Source organism: Diplotaxodon limnothrissa, linkage group LG10 (genome assembly GCF_057381915.1).
Source record: "Diplotaxodon limnothrissa isolate DT_005_m linkage group LG10, D_limnothrissa_male_GT1.1, whole genome shotgun sequence".
NCBI classification, from domain to species: Eukaryota; Metazoa; Chordata; class Actinopteri; order Cichliformes; family Cichlidae; genus Diplotaxodon; species Diplotaxodon limnothrissa.
The window spans coordinates 28109076-28128206 of NC_140605.1; the positions used below are offsets into that span (position 1 = coordinate 28109076).

At 39.5% G+C, this 19131-nt stretch overlaps 2 protein-coding genes across 2 annotated transcripts in view; one reads left to right on the forward strand and one right to left on the reverse strand.

The window, feature by feature from the left end:
- The window catches only part of ncam1a (neural cell adhesion molecule 1a), a 267214-nt gene that overhangs the window by 184962 nt on the left and 63121 nt on the right, over nucleotides 1-19131 (reverse strand). The window lies entirely within an intron of this gene.
- On the forward strand, nucleotides 2410-3368 carry LOC146624676 (uncharacterized). Its single transcript, XM_085364829.1, has 2 exons — nucleotides 2410-2487; nucleotides 2796-3368. The coding sequence occupies exons 1-2, from the start codon at nucleotides 2410-2412 to the stop codon at nucleotides 3366-3368; spliced, it is 651 nt and encodes a 216-aa protein (XP_085220955.1).

Consider the following 19131-nt stretch of genomic DNA (forward strand, 5'->3'; position numbering starts at 1 on the left):
CCTATCATCAAACAACACCACAAACTCACACAGAGACAAACGGCATGCAGAAGGAATTTCTTCACTTTACCAAGCAGATTTTAAAACTTGAAGTACTATACGAAGTGAAAAGATTTTCCATGGTTTAAGCCATTGACTTCAATCATTTATAATATGCTTTGCATTTCTACAGGGAATTTTTCAAGTTGCACCTTGAGAGTTTTTCCCCGATTTTTATTTGATTTCTTCCCTTTGAGTCTAACAGGCAGTTTTCAAGAGTTGGCTTGTAATAAAATGTGAAACTCAAAGGAGAACACTCAACTGGTAGTACATGTAGTAGTACATGATATCCCAGTCCATATCCAAGATAAGTAGTCACTCTTGCTTTTGTAACATCTCACAAATACAGAAAGCCGTGACACTGTGACAAAATAATGATTGAATAATAATTGCATTTGGATTTTTTACACTTGTGAAATTAGCCAATTTCTTCCCCTGAGAAACATATCTAAAAATTGATGATGTAGAAAATAATTGCAGAAATGTAAGGAGATTACCTTTTGCAAAATTGAACCTGGTGCATTCAAACAGCTTCAATTTGCTGGCAACAAAACGCTCTAAAGCCAAGTTCATCATAAATCCTAAAATCAATTTGCATCTGTCAATCCCGCTTTTATCCATGACAGTGGTGGTTTTTATTGGATCATCATAAATCAGAGAGCTCTGGTTACTGAAAAGGACGGACACAGTATGCAAATCAGTCCTTTAGACATTCTAATGCACAATGGTAGCACCTGAAAACTGAATCACCCACTGAATGGGTGATATACTTGGTGCAAATGACAAAAGGTAAAGCATGCTTGAATATCATCAACTTAGAGATAAGACTTAAGACTAGCTAATTTATGGCACTTACATTGATATATGATCACAGCAATAAAGGGGAACCCTTCTTCTTTGTGTAATGAGAGGTTTCGAATTTTACAAAGTTATGCCATTTTTATCTTGTTTGCATTCTCAAAATACAAATAAACTTCCATTTACTCTACAATGAAGAACTAATTTTATCAGACTTAGGAGAAACTGCACTGATTGTACAGGACAACTCTAAGACGCTATAAGCTGCAAAGAAAATAGAAAGCATATGCAGCAGGGATAACAGCTGAAGAAGTATAGTGCTTTAAAAAACAAGGACACAAAGTGTTGAGTAAGAAAAAGCAGAAATTCACAAGTAAAACTCACCTACAATAAAGAGATAAAGGTGTATGAAGGCTGCTGAGCAAAAGTGAATTAAAATTACTGGGCGGCATTCTCAAAATATTGAAAATATTGAAAGAAATGATGACGTGCTAAGTTGTAAAGTCTTTTCAACAGTCCAGTGACCAAGTATGCAAGCAATCTGACACAGAGGCACAGCTAATGCTCGGGTTTCATTAAGAACAAATCATGAAAATTCAGAGATTATACAAAATTCACAGTAAACCAATTAGCTTTAGAAAGAAGGGAAAGTTACGCAGCCAATATCAAAACTAACATAGGAAGACAGCGGGTTGCTGTTTTAGCCGCTGGACAAAAGCATGTGTACAAGAGGCCAATCATGGACACAATAAAACACTCAAAGCAGGCTTATTTCTTCAAAGGGAGGCACAGGAATGAAAACAACTGACAGTATAATAGCAAAGAAAGGGCTGGAGCTCGGCGTTTCACACAGCTCACGTGCAAAGGAACGTTGTCTTTGTTCAGGTTGGATGAGGTTATCTGCTTCATCTGTTGTTTCTGCTCTGTGGAATGCACGGACTGAAACCGTTTAATATCCTCTGAATATACCCGGTGTTGCAAATATTATGCTGATGCTTACTTTGAAGTCAGCTTCTGACTTTGCCCAACATCTCCCAGCGAATGTCAGAAGGGTTATGGGGATTGTGGTGTGTATGAAGCCTTCAGTGGCACTTGGCAGAAAAACACACACATATTGTTTATAAGTCTCGCTGGCTGGCTCTCCTCCATTGCTTTGGTTTTGGAGGGAAACACTCCCCTGTGGATATTTGGAATTACATTAGGAATGTGGTCAAAGGTAGCGAGGTTCAAGGGTTCAATTGCTGCCTTTTAAGATCAAAGCTATTCTGGGTGTTCAGACTTAAATAATTAAGATCAAACCTGCAGCACACTGGCTGAGTTTGGAACAGACTTGAGGGCATGCTGAGCGTGCAGTTTATGTAGAAGATACAACATTGCATGAAGATTTAACCCTCTGATGCATAGTGGTCACTGGAGTGGACAGCTACTAAAACGTACATATCTCTTTAATGCATTGGTTTCTATGGTGGAACTGCATATTAGCCTCTAGAGTGCTCTCTGCTGCCATGCTCCATTGAGGTCAATTCAGTGTTCAGTTAGTGCAACTGCAAGTAAATTTCCTCTGAATCAAAGATGGCAGACAAACTGTCACCCCTGCCGACCACTGCTGGCATATCCTGTCAATCCTTCTATGCTAAAAGAGCCCAACAGGTAAAAAAAATATGATGATATGCAGTAACATCTAGGGAAGGATATTATCTGTTTGGAATAAGAAATTGTTATGTCTAATATGTAGAAAACTACAATTAACCATGTGTCCACTGTAGTGGACATCATGCATTACCCACTATATTTTTTTAACATAAGTCATAAATTGTCTCACTGTTTTTTGGGACTGTTTTGGTTATTATTAAGCATATAATTGTTACATTTATAAGCTACTCATTTAAAATATATATTTCTGTGCAGATCAGCTGTAGTTTGAGTTACTATAATAATTATTTTATCATATTTTGTAGACTTCAAATGCAGCAAAGAATAAGGCAGCGTACAGAATAGTCCAGGAAATTCCATCCAGCTCCAGTGATGATGATTTCATTGATGAGTGCAGTGATGAGGAGTTCAGTGATAAGTCCAGTGATGATGAGTGGCTGCCAGAGCAGAACAGAGACATAGGAGCTACGGATGATGAAGACACAAACAGTCAGGATGCAGAAAGTGAGAACGATGAGGGGCAGGATGAAGAGGAAGGTCAGTATGATCAGGGAGCTGTGGGAGATGGGTACATGGCACCTGACCATACTCAAGCCCGCAAAAATATTTGGAAAGTCCAAGACAATGACTTGGTTGGAGACTTGCCTCCTTTTCTAGGAGAGTGGAAATTGAATGTGGAGGGGAAGGATCCCATAGATTTCTTCAGACATCTGTTTCCAGCAGATCTAATTGATAATATAACATACAACACCAACTTGTATGGAAAAGAACTGTCAGTAACAAGAGAAGAGATTCACCCTCCAGCAATGCAAAAGAGGAAGACCCAGTGGGACCCCACAACCCGTGAAGTGGAGAGCAGTCACCAAAGTAGCCTGTGAGGTCAGGTTTGCCACAGGATATCACTGGCCCCAACTGACCGAGGTGAAAAATGCAAACAGGTGCCATGATGTTGCGTGCACACGGAAGACCAAATACATCTGCATGCAATGCTGTGTGCCATTGTGCCCTGGATGCGTTGCAAACTTTCGCACAGCCTAGGTGTGATGAACATAGAACTGTTTGGAGATGCAGAGACTAAGATGTCAGTTTGTGTTTTCTTCCAGCATGCTACTAAGGGCTTGGTAATACTGTCCTGCATCGTTATAGAACTGTGTAGACTCAAAAATGTTTCTCTTGTTGGAGATAGTTTGCCATATTCAGGTGTAGGATTCACAGCTAGGACTGTTGATTGGTTTTGTTATTTACGTCTAAACATTGGGGCCTTATGAGTTGAAAGTTCCAAAAAAATTGCTGAGATGTTTTTCAAAGGATACAAGCAAACAAGTGTTTGTATATTTACAATAGAACACAAGGTAATTAATTTTTACAGTAAATTCACAGTATTTCATGCTAAGTGTTCAGGCGCATGTAGTCCACTGGAGTGGACAAGTTTATAACTTTATAAAAAAACATATTTTGGAAAAAAAAGAGTTAAACATTTTTTTTCATGTCCTGAGAAGAATAAAAGCACTTAAGAAAAAAATCTTGACCAAGGCTTTCATAATTCATGCATCAGAGGGTTAAGGAAGCTAGAAAATACAATTAAGGCTTACATAGATATGCAATTCCTCACTGTAACTCCACAAGAAATACAGCACCATTTACATAAAGCATAGCACTAAAGCATTTTTCTTTTTTGTAATTTAATGTGTTTTTTTAAGCTACTTTTGTGGGGAAACATAAATTATCCGCGTGATTCGGAGAACTATGCAAAAACTGTGTACATGGAGACTTATATGCTGTAATTTTGTGAGATTATTCCAATAGATTATAGGTTTTTCAATCATATAAAACAATGCAACTTTTGACTTACACTGGCTCCTGCTTTTTCTGATCATTTAGCATTATGAGAAGATCAAATCCAACACAGCATGTTGTAAGTGAACAAGTTAACACAGACAAATGCACATGTTGATTCCATACATGTAACAGCATCAACAAAAGGTATCAGCAGTGAATTTATACCTGCATTTAATTACACTACATCATTTTGTTTACTTGCTCAGAAATGCAGAATGTGGTTTGTAAACCTAAGATTTAATTCCTTGAAGGGTTTATATCATGTGTGACGAGATGCTTTTTTTTTTCAACCTTACTAATTATTTTTTATTTTTCACCATTTTCCATTAGTGAGCCAAGGCAGCAGTACCTATGCAGAAATAGCTCTGAAATATAAAAACAGCCAGTTCCCACTGTAGTTGGCAATTCAGTCATGCAACCTCATCAGTCATGTGGTCTCCCGTGCCAACTTAATCACCCATTTACCAGGGAGAAGTGAACTGTGGACAAACAGCATCAATTCCAAAGTGTGGGCAGGATGAATCCCAACATCATGACTTGCCCATCCAGAACCACCTTATCAAAGGAGATGGATCAACTGCGTCTCAGAGACAAGTCAACATTTTGATGGCTGGTGATAAACTGCTGTTGCTTGTGACATTGAAATATTGTGACTGGTGTGAAATGCAAATTTATCGCTTGCCGGTGTCCTTTCCAGTACTGCTAAATCCTCATGAAAGCCAGGCTAATTCGGAGGCAGAGTCTTGTTAAACGTGTTAACGGGAGTTTTGTGGTTAGCCAAAAACAGGTATTGTGACGGATGCATGGCTCGTCCTAAGTGCTAATGCTGTTTCATCAGCCCACAAAAACACTGCAGTGCACAAATCTGCAGCAGTACTCCTAATTGAAATGCTGTGGACCTACCTATTTACACAAATGAACATCTGTTATTTATATAGGCACTGCTGGTAAGCCTCTTCCCACAGGGAGTGACAAATCGAAACTTATAGGTTGCTAAACAGATCTGTTTTGTGTAATAAGGTGGAACTTGTCGTACACACCACCACGCTGTCAGGTTTTTTGTTTTTGTCTTTTTTTGTTGTTTTTTTACTAAACTAGCTGAAACACTTGACCTTTTAGCTGGGTTAGTATTCACGCAGTATTTCTGTCAGGTAAACTCTGGATTTAAATACATTTCAACAGAATTTGTGTAACCTTAGTGTACAGAATTTATTTAAGCATTGTGTCAGGCAGCATTGGCAATGTGTTTTTGTGATGGCAATACAACAGCCAGACAACTAAAAATCCCTACATTGTAATCAAATATGGGTCTTGGCTAATGTTATATTCTTTCCCTCTGAGATACCTACCTACTGCTCAAGTGCTTTCTTGTTGGACGAAAGAGATGGCTAAAGCCTGAAGCCTGTTGAAATGCAATGCTCTGACAAAAGGTCCAGACTATTAGCTGTGACATTATGGGGAGCAATGGTGTACCTTTGTCATTTTCCCTTTTGTATTTCTTTCCCATTTAGTTAGGCCAGGTTGTTAACTTAGAGCTTGGTTTTCTTAAGCAGTATTTTTGACTACTGTTTTGTTTTCAGAGTTTAGTTATTTGTTAAAATTGCCCTTATTTTATTCCTTTGTATTCTGGGCAAAGCTTCATTGTCTTTTTGGTAAAATAACAACACTGCTTTGAATAGTAAGCCGGTACCTTCCTGTCCTTTGACTGCTCTTCCCCTGACATTTCTTCTTTGGTTTGCCACGAACAGCCAACCGTTGCCACTGCATGTTGGAAAATTGTTACTCTCACCCTTTTATGCAAAGATGATCAAATAAACAAGCGGCTGCCTTTTGGCTGAACTGCAACTTTTAGACAACAGAGTTCACTTCTAATTTACCAAGTATTAGAGGTCCAAAGAACTTGTATATGTATTTCAGTACATGCTGCTGTTGCGAAACAATAGAAGAACACGGGGCCTTACTGTAGTTCTTATGTCACTCTATTTGTGTATGTCACAGCAGACCTTTTCTTCAGCACGCATACATGATGGAAAGGTCACTATACACCCAATTAGCTGTGACATTTCCAATTATGATTCCTGATGACAGGTAACAACAGTTTCACTAGGCCAGGGGATCACTTAATCCAGAGTTTGGCAAAAGTATTTGGGAACAGGTCATCCATCAGGGGGCTACATTTATCTAGTAGCTGGGGATAACTGAAGAATAGTTAAGCTCTTAATCATGCGTGTCAAATGTACAATAGACTAAGGGTAAATGCAGCAGAAAGAGGCAGCTCTCACTGTAAGCTTTCTTTTTTAACCTCTTGGGAGTAACACAAAAGCAGAAACAAAAACAACAAGATGTGATTGCCATTTTAAACATTGCTGTGGGAAAAAAAAGCTGGTATAGGCTCTGCCATTCTTGTGTGGATTCCCTTCACCACCTGCTAAAGCAAGATAAATTTCACAACCAATGAGCAGCCACTTAGGTTCACAATGCAGTAAGGGATGAAAGCAATGATGTATGTGTACTAAGCTGCAGAGAATGAAACTCACCACTGGCAAGCACAGTTCACCCCTGAAGAAACGAATTTGAGGATCACTGACAAAAAAGGGAAAGATATTCTTTGCAGCAAAATTATTTTATGTGGTCTAAGTGCTGGCACAAACACGCTAGTGTAACAGCTGGATGTTTGGGATATTCACTGTTGGCTGTTTCTCTGGATTTCCGACATGCCCTGCTGATTTGGGACCGGTGCCCAATAGCTTCGAGTTCATCCCTCCTTAAAGGTCTCTGAAGTGAAGCATGTTCACATCCTGGTTGCACTCTGGACTTCACAGTGTGAGGCATAAGAAATCGCATAAGGAAACTTGTTTTTCGGCTGTGTTTTGCCTCTTCATCCACCCTGCACAGCCGTTCAAGTGGACAAGTCCTCACAGAGAGAAGTACTGACCAATACAAATCAATCAACTCAAGCCTTAAAAAGTCTCAGGAAAAATGAGCATTTCCCACCTTGCTGACAGGCTTACTAGAGCTTTGCATAGTCAGAGCTGAAGAACATCTTTCAGTGTCTTTCTGTATTCATTTCCAGCATTCCAGCTGCAGCGGTGGCCCAAATGTCACTGCTTCCCAAGTGAAACATTAAAGAGAGAACAAACACCAGATTCTCATGGCAAACATATTTGTCATGGGAACAAATTTATCTTGTGTGGCATTTGGTGTGTAAATCGTGACACTTTGGAGACCTACAAAAGGGCTAAATTATCGTACGACCAACCCCAGACTACAGTTGCTCCACCCCAGTGGAGTGAGTTTCACTGAAAGGTGCTGAGGAGTCAAAGGAAAAACAAACTAAACTGTGGCACAAGCCATCGTATCAAAGTTTTTTCGCCACGCCAACATAATTGCCACTTAATTTGAGTTGGAGATTCGCTGTTTTGATAAAGTGGAGGAGATGCCATGCACATTGCAGATGGTACTTTAGGCTATTTCATATCGGGACTTCCAAGGAGCATTCCAAGCATGAAGGGGTTTCACACTATGGGCGAGAGCACTGTGAAACATGTATCACTGCAAAATTCGCCTGACTACCTTAGAGGGGTTTAAGGCTCAATTTTAACTGGGTATAATTTTCTCCTTACATAGAGTCACAGTTGATTTTGATTGCACCTAATACTATAAAGGATTTCAGTATCTTTTAAGTTTAACAATCTATTACCCAACAGAGTAATTTTCCTCATGGCATGAAAATAGAAAATAGATAGAAATTACAGTTTATAATTAGACTATAATTTATTAAATAATCTATCACTTCTTATTATATGGACAGATCATATTTCACTAAGCTTTGAAGTGGAGTGAAGCTTTCTGCAGTTTCACTCCTGCTCTGTTCTCTGTCTGAGACTTTGAGTCTAACACTGGGCACCTGTGAAGCCAAATACCAGAGTTTAAGCTTACGACACACTAAACTGTACACCAACTTAAACAGGCTTGTGAATCTGACTCTTGGGTCACTGGGAAAAAGGAGACACTATCTATGTGATTAATCTGTAGCTTCTAATGGGAGGTGCTAAACGTGCCATAGGTCAAAGGACAGATGATAAGTGGGGCCATTGTCTTGCCCCTGAAATGACCAAGGCTTCTTTTGTACCGCTTTCCCAGAGATTGTTGGCGCCCTTCTGCACTGCAGGTTTCCATACTGACCTCCAGACAACCTCTCATCCTCCAGGCTCATAGGGAGTCTTTTACATGGCTGCCTCTTAATTCAATGCCAGCTGAACAAGAGTGAATGAAGGGGGTTTCATGCCATGAGAAGCTTTCGCATGCTGTTTGACAATGCTCTGTCAGGAAAATTTGTCAGGACAATGAGGTTAAGTGTGGCGAGTGCTATCGGCCATGGGAACTTTGTTCTCTTCTCGGGTGTCTTGATTTGTTATTGTTTCATAATGCCTTCAAGAAGGGGAAGACTTTGAAAGTATGCCTCAGGGAGTCTTTTCTAACACAATACTCACTCTTCAGAAGTCGACATGGAGATTATGGTTACATTGCTGCGACTTGGTCCTAAAATCTATTTCTTAACTAAACACTTTAAGATAACACACAGAATAAGGCACCGATTTTCGACATGAATAATTCAAGGGGAACACTCCCCTGTGTATGAGTGCTAAAAATATTACAGCTTTCCTAAAAGATTTCCAGACAGAAACCAAGGATCCAGTTCATTAGAAATGAGTCACTGTGAAAGGGCTTTCATTTTATCCAGTGAGGAAATCTTTAAATGTAATCACCAATATACTTAAATCCCATTTATGTCCCATATTTTACACAGGGCAATCCAGTTTGACTCGATCAAGGTGCTTCCAAAGGAATAAGCATTTCAATCTTTTTTTGTGAGTAATACCTTTGCAATTCATTCACCTCCCAAATTTCATAAAGCCTACACTATATACTTTCTCTTGTTGGCCATTCAAATGGACAAGTAAAGAAATCTAATATTGTCTCACAAATCCAATGTGATCCTACTATAATAATGAAGCATCTGCTTCCAAACATCAAAGGAGGTCAAAATGGCAAGGCTGCATATGGAAGAATGCTTAGGCTGCCCTGAGATGAACCATCACAACAATGGGCCAAAAATATAAAAGCCAGACTCATGTTGTAATAAATCTGAATCTTAACTTTGGATTTTTGCATCGACTACAAAGAAAGCTCCTGCAGACGCACGAATGTGGAATTTTCTACCTATTTCAATATTTAGGATAAAATGCTGTCTGTGCTTGAGTGGCCAAATAACATTCAGTTGACATTTGGATAGCAAATAGGATTTATGGTAGTGCATTTGTGTCTGTTCGCGTAGGCATTTGTCAGCCCAGAGTGCAGGATTATGGATGTGGAACCAACGTAGATGTGCTTGAGTGAAATACTCCAAAAATCAACAGCACTTACTGTGGCTCAACTTGAATAATGCTGTCCATAGGCTGAATGCTAACTAGTTTTAAAGTGAGCTGGGATAGGAAAGCGGAGTTTGACACACAGACAACATCTAAGATCCCAAAAACAGCATGAAAAGCATGGACGGTAGCTGCTTTTCATTGTGACATCTTTGTATGAGTTAACCTCACTCTTTTCCATAGCTGGCAGAAGAAGCAACAACAAGCAAGAGTAGCCAGTGGACCAGTTGTTTGTGACACTGCCCCCTGGTGACAGTAAATGGCCCCAACATACAGACAACTATCTGCAAACAGTGACCAAAGGCACTTGAAAGGGCCGATGTCTTTGTGTAATAACTCATCCGCCAAACTCACCTCTCCTTACCAAGCCAGCCTCAGCCAAGTCTACAGGTCAAGTCAAGCAGACATTCATTTTATTTCAACAGGCTCATATGTTAAACTATTCACACCATAAATTCTCCCAGCCATTTAATCTCCAAGGAGTCTGTCATGCACAGCATCAAAACCACGACTTTTGGGATCTGGTGCAAGAATTACATTTTTCAGACCCTCTTAAGTATACACAGCTGTAAAGCTTTAGAGGAGGGTGAAGAAAATGTAAAATATCTTAGCAAACAATACCCCGTAGCTGGAAAATAGGAGTATCTGTATTTTATCTGAACCGTGGCTCGAGAACAGTGGTTTCAGTGAGAGCAGACGGTGACTACAGTATGGGAGTGTGTACATCAAAGCCAAGGGTGCATAATCTTTTCATCAAGTCAAGCTGGTACCAAGAGTGGTCACAGCTGGTTTCTATATCAGAGAGCTGTTGAAGCCACAATACAGAAGCGAAGGCATTTTTATTAAACAGCTTTGTGCTTCTCGGTGAATTTTATATTCAAGCTGGTGCGCCTCTTTCAATATACATGTAAATCATTACAATGTGCATAATCATGCTCCTGACAACAACAAAAGCCTTTGGATGATATATAAATAGATATCTGTTCATTTGCTCTGTTAAGGTTGGTGTGACAGTATTTGTTAAGCTTTTATGCACTCTGATCAAAGTGTGACAACTCAGCACACAGAGGACACACACACACTCTCAGCCCAGTTGCTGAGGAATAGTCATATCTCTTGATGCTTATGCAAAATATGAATGCCCAGAGTGCAAAACTTCCTGTAGCGCAATGTCACACTGGATGCAAAGAGCTGGATGCTTGAAATGTAATGCGTCTAGTTGTTCGGTAAAGAGAAAATAGTGCAATTCTTAACAGATGTTGGTCTGCTGTTTGATATTTCAGGAACAACTAATCTCCATCTTTGCACCAACACCATATGCGCACAAAAAAAAAAAAACTATACAGCTGGCTGGCAATAACTTTGTTTTTAATGTCAGCTTGTGGCTCGTGATATTAAAAACAAATGGAGTGGGATTTTCATTTTCATTTTCTTAATGAGCGCATCATGGATGAGTTATTAATAAAAGCTTCTCTCTGTCGGGGTCGTGATGTCTATCATTGTAAAACATTATTGGTTTTAGTTTATTCATTAAAAATGCAGGAGACAGCAGGGGAAACGCACCATGTGCAGGGTTTGAAACCTTTTTATCCCCTGTGCAACCCTTTGATTTTATTGTGGAACAAACAGATCCAAGTGGAAATCCCATGAGATCTACAAGATAAATATAAACTTGGTCTCTCAGTGGCTACCAAAAATATAAAAATAACCTAAAATCATATGGTACATAGGTGAAACCTATTTTTGCATTTTGGGGCATCGAGTAGCTGCATGATCAGACGGGATGCTTTTTTGATACAGCCATGTCAAATTAATATTGAGTGTCTTTGCAAGAAAAACATAGGGTTGTAAAGGTAGGCAGAGACATTATAGCTCATGTGCATGAGTAACTCTCAAATTGGGAGAATTCTGTGGTAGCCCAAAAGGTGGTTGCACCACCCGTGATCTGGCAACATGATATTTTTACTGTCTACATAGTATCGAGTTTCCAGCAGATCAACGGTGTGTTAGCAAGCATACCTACTCATTATCGTAGTAAAGCTGAGTTAAGTGTGTGTAACTTTTTTTGTTTGACTTACTGTGGCCATAACTCAAACTGGCATTTGTTCAGTGCTTTGTTGGGAAAAACCTGGGATGACATCATGTGGTCACCTTTGACCGATCCCAAAATAAATGACGCAATGTTGTGTGTTCTAGCAGAGGTATAATTTGAAGGGAGAAAAAGCTTTTTAAATCTTATTTGGGCCAAAGTTACCAAACCAGTTTTTCTTGTGATTCTATACATGCCATTTTTATATCACTATGACCACTGAAATTACAGATACGGGTAACCACCAGATCATTTAGATAGGGACCCACATAACTACTTAGTAGCATTCCCAAGATGGCTGCTAAATGATGAGACCAAACAAAATAGTTGTTGTTAATTCAACATCATTATCATAATCTTCCTCCTACACACACACACCAAACAGATTAGGAAATATTAACAGGAATCTTTTTGTCCCTATGCTATGTAAAACATTTGGAAAGGGACTGTTCCTGCTTCTTATAAATCCAGCTTTAAAGCAAATGAAAAACATTTTGTTTTTGAGTTTTAATCCTAAAATCACATTGGAATAAATATAAATCCAGTGTTATTTTTAGACTAAATCCTGGAGTATGGCCTTGCTCATAAGAAAATAAGATTTTCCTTCATAAGAAATGTGATGGATTTGTAAGGAAAAAAATATGAAACTACATGGATATAACTTGTTTTGGCCCTAGGGGATGTAGGGAGGGCCTTATTCACACAATGTGCCTCAGGTTCATATTCTCCCTCGGGGGCCCACGTGGGGATATAAATTAGAGGGATGTCAACCATAAAGCACCCTCTTAAAAGGGAGTGTGGCTGATGCAGCTGGCCCTTTTTGTTACAAACAGGCAAATGCAGCCATATATGGAGCCTTGCTCCTTGGGCAAACAATATATAACTAAGCCTTAAGGCTAAATTCCCCTCTTGGTAAAGGGTCAAAGCAACGTTCAAGACAAAATATGAATCACTGTAAAACAAATTTGCACTGATTCTCGCAATTTTGTTCCATTTAATGTTTGTCTTATATATATTGCCTATACCGCCAAATGGCAGGAAGCGTTTTAGAACATCATATAACCTATAAGGCAATTGCTCGGATGGGCCTTTAATTCTGTTATGGCAGCAGCTCAGGTTTTCCCTACTCTGGATTCAGTTACTAGCAGTAAGAGCAAATGTGTCTAGCAGCTGGTAGCATATGGGATCTCTCTCCTTCGCCGCTTGCATAGGATAAGAGCACAAAGACGCCAGCAGTGCACAGCTGTCTAGACAAAGGCAGGCAAAAGTTGGAGGGAAAAGGAGAAGAACGTAAATGTACTTCGCCCAGACACCCTAAAAGTTTGATATATTATGGTCCTTGTTGAGGATATTTGCATATGTGACTCTCATTCAGTCTGAGAGGCTTTGAGCTATAGCAAGTTCAGTAAGCTCTAAAGAGATTTCTCTGAACCTATATGCAAGCATAAGACCAAAAAATGTAACCTTACTCCGCAACACATGTTTCTAGGCTTCCTTCTGTACAGGGGGGCTGAAGGATTGGATGAGGATGAGGGAGTAAAGCTAGACTGTGTGAACAACAACATCATACTTAAAAGAGAATAGCAAAACACTGGCCTGGCTACTAAGTATGTAATCCAAAAACAGCAACCCCCCAGCAGTAACTATAGAACAGCATGTTCTCTACTGACAGAAAAAAAATAATGAGATGGGGGGGGAAAGGTGCAGATCTATTTTTTGCAAAGTGTTGCTGAGTACAAAGGCAGAATATGTTGAGTGGAGGCCTACTGCATATTCAAAAGGTCAATATTTAAGATTTATATTGGTCTTAATGCACAGTGTGATCAGGGATGTTGATCAATAGCTGTGAAATAAATAGTGAAATTACTGGATTACAAACCTCATATCAAGCCCTGTGAGTACATTCTGCTTTAGTGTTCAAACTCAATTACCCGAGGCTCTTATCCACATGTAGTCTGCACCACCATTTTGATCCTATTAGTTATGGACTTTGAGTGCTTTTCATTTTGATCTTCACAAGCCAGAGAGAAAAGTAAACAACAGTAAAGAGGATATGAAAGATCAATGGCCACAACAACTATTAAAAATAAAAATAAAAGTGATTTTTACTTTTACTCAATACCTTCACAAAGTGACTCAACAGTCCAGACAGTGAAGTGGATAATGCATCCAGCCAGTTTATCTCATTAGCACAGAAATGCTAAAGACAACAAAACATCCACCTGTGTGTCTGCGTGTGCATGTGTGTGTATGTATATGTATACAAGTCTGTATAAGCATTAAAAGAATAGCCCATATGCAGGCCTATTTTAAGCTAATACAGTTTCATCTATCAGATTTAATTACTTTCCCACAGCTGAGGGAAATCATAACAATCTAAATTTGGGATGGCGAAAATGAGTATTGTCAGCTCATTTTGTTTTAGCTGTCCTCTGGGCTCAGAGTCATTTTCACTGCTTATCGTGTGCTCTATCAGCCCCCAGTCATTGGGAAATGGCACGCTAGGAGCCAGCTAGGGTTGCTTCGCTTTGTTGTCGGAGCCAAGTGGTGGAAAGGAAACACTTGAATCATCTGCTTGTCTTCATTAGTGTAGAAGAGGAATGATCTTGTTTCCCTTTAAAGTGTGAAAAGCAGTCGTGCAGTCTCGCTGACATGTACTATAGATGACCGGTGTGGAGAGATCATACGGACCTAAAAAAAAAAAGAATATTTGCAAATCAAGAGAAAATAATCAAAAAGTCCTGCAGTTCCCTGGTGCAGACAGAGATTGAAGACTGAGGTGCTGCAGTTAAGGGTCGTTTGTAATACTACACAGTGAAAGATGATCTTATTTTTGGTAAAGCTGTAAGTCCAGCTTATTGATTTATGAAACAACCCTTCACACTATGGTTTCTGACATTACTTTTCTCAAACTTATGAGCTTTTTGCCTTCTAAGTTTAGGACTCTGAAGAATCACTTGGCTAAACTGTAAATACTTCTCAATTCGTGCTAATGCATTCGCAACCGATAGTTCATTGAATTTCGTTCAGTGGTTTTTTACTATACGAGACTCACATTAAGGTGAACATATTTAATATAGCACAAAATCTTTGGCTTAACTGCGTATCCACATGTCCACTATCTAGAGACGTTCTCTGATGACTCTACCATTGTTGGCTTCGTCACAGATGAGGATGAGGATAGCACAGACAGCTGATCCCGGCGTTTGTGGACTGGTGTCCGCGTAGCCGCCTCCAGATCAGTTTTGGATAAAGCAAAGAACCGGTGGTGGACTTCCCCAAGTGCAAACATTCACTTACTATGCGAACATTTGAAGCATTCATCTGAAAACTGAAATGAATAAACTCATATGGTCAGACAATTCAAGCGCACTTTATAAGAAAGGACAGGGCAGACTGTATCTGCTCAGGAGACTCAGGTTCTGCAGAACAGAGATAAAGGTAAAGAAGGGCAACTCTGTACTGAGATGCCCTTTCAATGCAATGGAGGTGATGAGCGAGAGGCAAATGATGGTTGATGGACGAAACTTCCCACAGCATGGCATGGCACAGTGACATCACTGAGTATTTCCTTCATAGGCTGCTTCTACCACAGAGGAGGCACAACAAATCATTCCTTTCTGCTGTAGCCAGACACTGCCCTGCACACGACTCTCAGTCCCCATCATTCACATGTTTTCCAAAATCACAAACTTAGTCAACAATGCTACCTGCAAAAATAGCTATGCATTTATCTATATTTCATCATATCTCATTTCACAGTGCATCTTAAATTCGTGCATGCATCCTGAGTCACACTCTAAACATCAGTTTATGTGCCATAAAAGTTTTCTATGGAAATGAGCTGGACAGATTTATGCAGAAAGTATATTTTGCGCTGTCCAACTTCAAGTATAGTTCAGGACAGATAACTTTTGCACTTAAAAACAAACAGACCTTTGCAGGAATTCAGGTGTACTCAGTGCCAGGCATAAGCCGCCCTGGGGAACTACTGTCACTGCTGACATCCAGCATTTATTTCTTATCTATCAAGATCAATATCTGTAAAGATTTTTGAAAGTATGCACCTGAGACATAAACAGAATTCTCTATTGTTTGCAGTATATCCGGCAGAAGGTTTTTAGAAATGTCTCACTTGTGTGTGTGTGTGTGTGTGTGTGTGTGTGTGTGTGTGTGTGTGTGTGTGTGTGTGTGTGTGAGTGAGAGAGAGAGAGAGAGAGAGAGAGAGAGAGAGAGAGAGAGAGAGAGAGAGAGAGAGAGAGGTATTTTCATTTTAAAATTCTGGAAGGTTCCCCTACAATACAATGAAGGGTACCAAAAAAAATTATACAAAAAGAAAAACCTTGTGGAAGATAACAAAAGTAAGAACGTCCATACAGAGCAAGTGGAGCTGAATGAATGAACATTTTGGAGATGTTTAACAATGGTCTGCATCAGCAAGTCCTTCAGTCATTTTAACCCAGAATAATGAGATTTCAGAAAAAATGCACACAACTCTCATTCATCAATAAAAAATAAATAAATAAATAATTGGTTTTAAAAAAAAATGTAATCATTTTTTTTAATTGTATTTTTCTCCTATAGAAGGTTGTTTCCACCAAGGAAAAATGAGTAAGTCCCCAGGCAGAGGTAAGTCAAAATTTTAAGTCATTATCTCAGAGTCTTTGTCTATTATGTCAAATTTAGAGTTCGGTGTTTATTTACTTTTTTTCCCCCTCTTCCTCAACCAGCTGCAGTGAAAGGCTGCCACTTCCTGAGCTCGGTTCTGCTGAAGGTTTCTGTGAATTGGTGCTAGATTAACGAAACTGAATAGAAATTAATTAGGGATCTCGAAATTTTGAGTTGTTGCAGCGTAACTCAAAATTTTGAGATAGACAAGTCAACGTTTCAGGTTATTGTCGGAAATTCTAGATAGCAACCCCGAATTTTGACTTAAGGAAAGAACTTTTTCCAGTGAAAACAAGCATTCATACAATCCAGTACTACAATTAAAATGTAGAGATTTTATCTGGGCTTCCCACAAAGATACAAAGTGTCCTACCAGTGGGAAATAGTACCCTAAAGAATGCCCCTTTTAGAAGAATTTTTGTCTATAAGAAAAATGCATTTTGCATTTGATATTTTTCCAGTTGTTTCTGGTAAACAGGTGCTACCTTTTATGATCTTAGCTAATAGTAGGTTTGTTGAAATACAATATTAGTTAAATACTAATCTTCATATCTCATTTTTGTAAAGAGAAAAAGGCTTCATGTGCTGCTTACGGTGTATTTTGAGAAGTTCTATTAACATGTACTCCTGAAGCAAAGTCTAGTGGTGATAAAACATGCATGCATAGCAGATTAAGACCTGTTAATCAAAACTGCAATAGTCTAATCAAAAATTAATATGATAAATATTGGCTTAAACTACAGGTTGGCGGGTTATGGGATGCTCTGCTTTTTTGCTGATCTGCAAGCTTAAATGGAATGATTGTGGCCATCACTACCTCCATAAGCTGGGCAAGAATGATGCAGTTTTCAAGGTCATCATTTTCTCAGATCTCCTTGTGCAAAGCACAGCCTTCTGTAAATGAAGTCTGTAAGTCACTACAGCAATATAGAAAAAGCACCAGGGAAGCAAATATTGATAGTTTGTTGTCCCCTCACTCTGAAAATTCAAATACAGCACAAACATTAGGACGCCCAGCAGACAGTTTTCTGTGCATACTGTTTCTGAAAGCGAAATACAGCCACTCTTAAAGCTCATTTTGAAAAGAGCCGCCAATTTCTGTCCCTCAAAAGACATTTCCTGCTCCTACAGATATAGCAGCAGATAAATTAAATTTCAGCATGAGGGCAATTGTCTCTTTCTTCCTGTTTCTATTTGACTACACTGTATGAGCGGCTGATTACCTGCCATCTGTTCTTATGGCAGCACCGACTCAGACTGAACATTATCATCATAATTATTTTTACCTGAATCCATGGCATTATCTGCAATAAGCCGAAATGTCTCGCCACTGGCCTTCTCTTGACAGCTAATTAATAGGACTACATATATTTCTCTGAAATTCACCTCATTCAAAAACTCCGCTGTGCTTTCTAGACTGTTGAGTACTGATGCCGAAATGCCCAAACCCTGCTGACAGTCACTTGCAAAATAGAACACAATTTGTAAGTGGTAAAGTAAAGTTGGCTCTCTTCAATTATTTAAAAGACCCAGGGGAATGTTCGAAAACTTTCACAGAGCGCATGCAGAGATCTTTGTGACTGAAACTTTCAAGCCACTAGTTTCAGTTCAGGAATAGTTCAGCAGTGTTGTCACATTGTGACACACTTAGGGAGCCGTACGCAGGATTTTCAGTTTGGAGATGACACTAGCTGTAGTGTGCAGGATGCTTCTGTTCTGCTAAACAGTTGCATTGGCCGAGCAATAGACACTCTGGTGCAGTTCAGTGCAATAAAAACAATACACTACTTGTGAAAATAAACGAAAACCTGATCGGCATGGGATTTTTGGAAGAAAACGACTATGCAGCTGCCTCCTCCAAGCTCTCTTCGGTTTCACAGGTCATGGCCATTTATGGGATAGAAATTGTCTGGTGGTGCAAAGGCTGAGTGAGAGAGAGGAAGACGTAGTGCTTCCTTAATAGCTCCCAGCCAATAAACACATAAATAAACATTATAGCAGCAGATAGTTTTACAGGCACAGGTGGTGAAAGGTTGGTTAAGTGGCACAGAAAGCTAGTAAAACGCCAAGAGTCTGGCCTTTAATCAAGTTTTTGTTGGGCTCTCAGCAGAGATCTGATTAGATGCAGACACAAGGCTCCCAATAACGATTGTGGGTGGGACTGGGCGCTTCAAGTTTCAAGCTCACCCCCAACCCCCAACCACTAACTCTCCCACACCATAACTCTTCGAGGTGCAGACACAAGATGGTAGCTGAGCAGATTCACAAACACATTGATTTCCAACCGTTTGCCTGGATGCACCATATGGTGCAGGCTATCAGCGTGGCTTCTGCCAACCTCACAGTACACACTCATAAGTAAACAGAGCAAGCTGATTGGCTCATTTCCCCTGCTGTCGTCAAGATATTCAGCACCGTCTTTCCACAAAACCCACAGAAATCCAATAATTGCAAGGTCAAGAGTTGCACGATGGAGCACAAACTGGCCGTTCTGTCTATTAAATCTATTAAACAAGGAGATAAGGAGAATTCCCTCACTCATCTCTCTCTGACTGACAAATTTAGATTAGCTTACTGAGATGACTAGATTGTCTAAAAACACCACAAACAAAC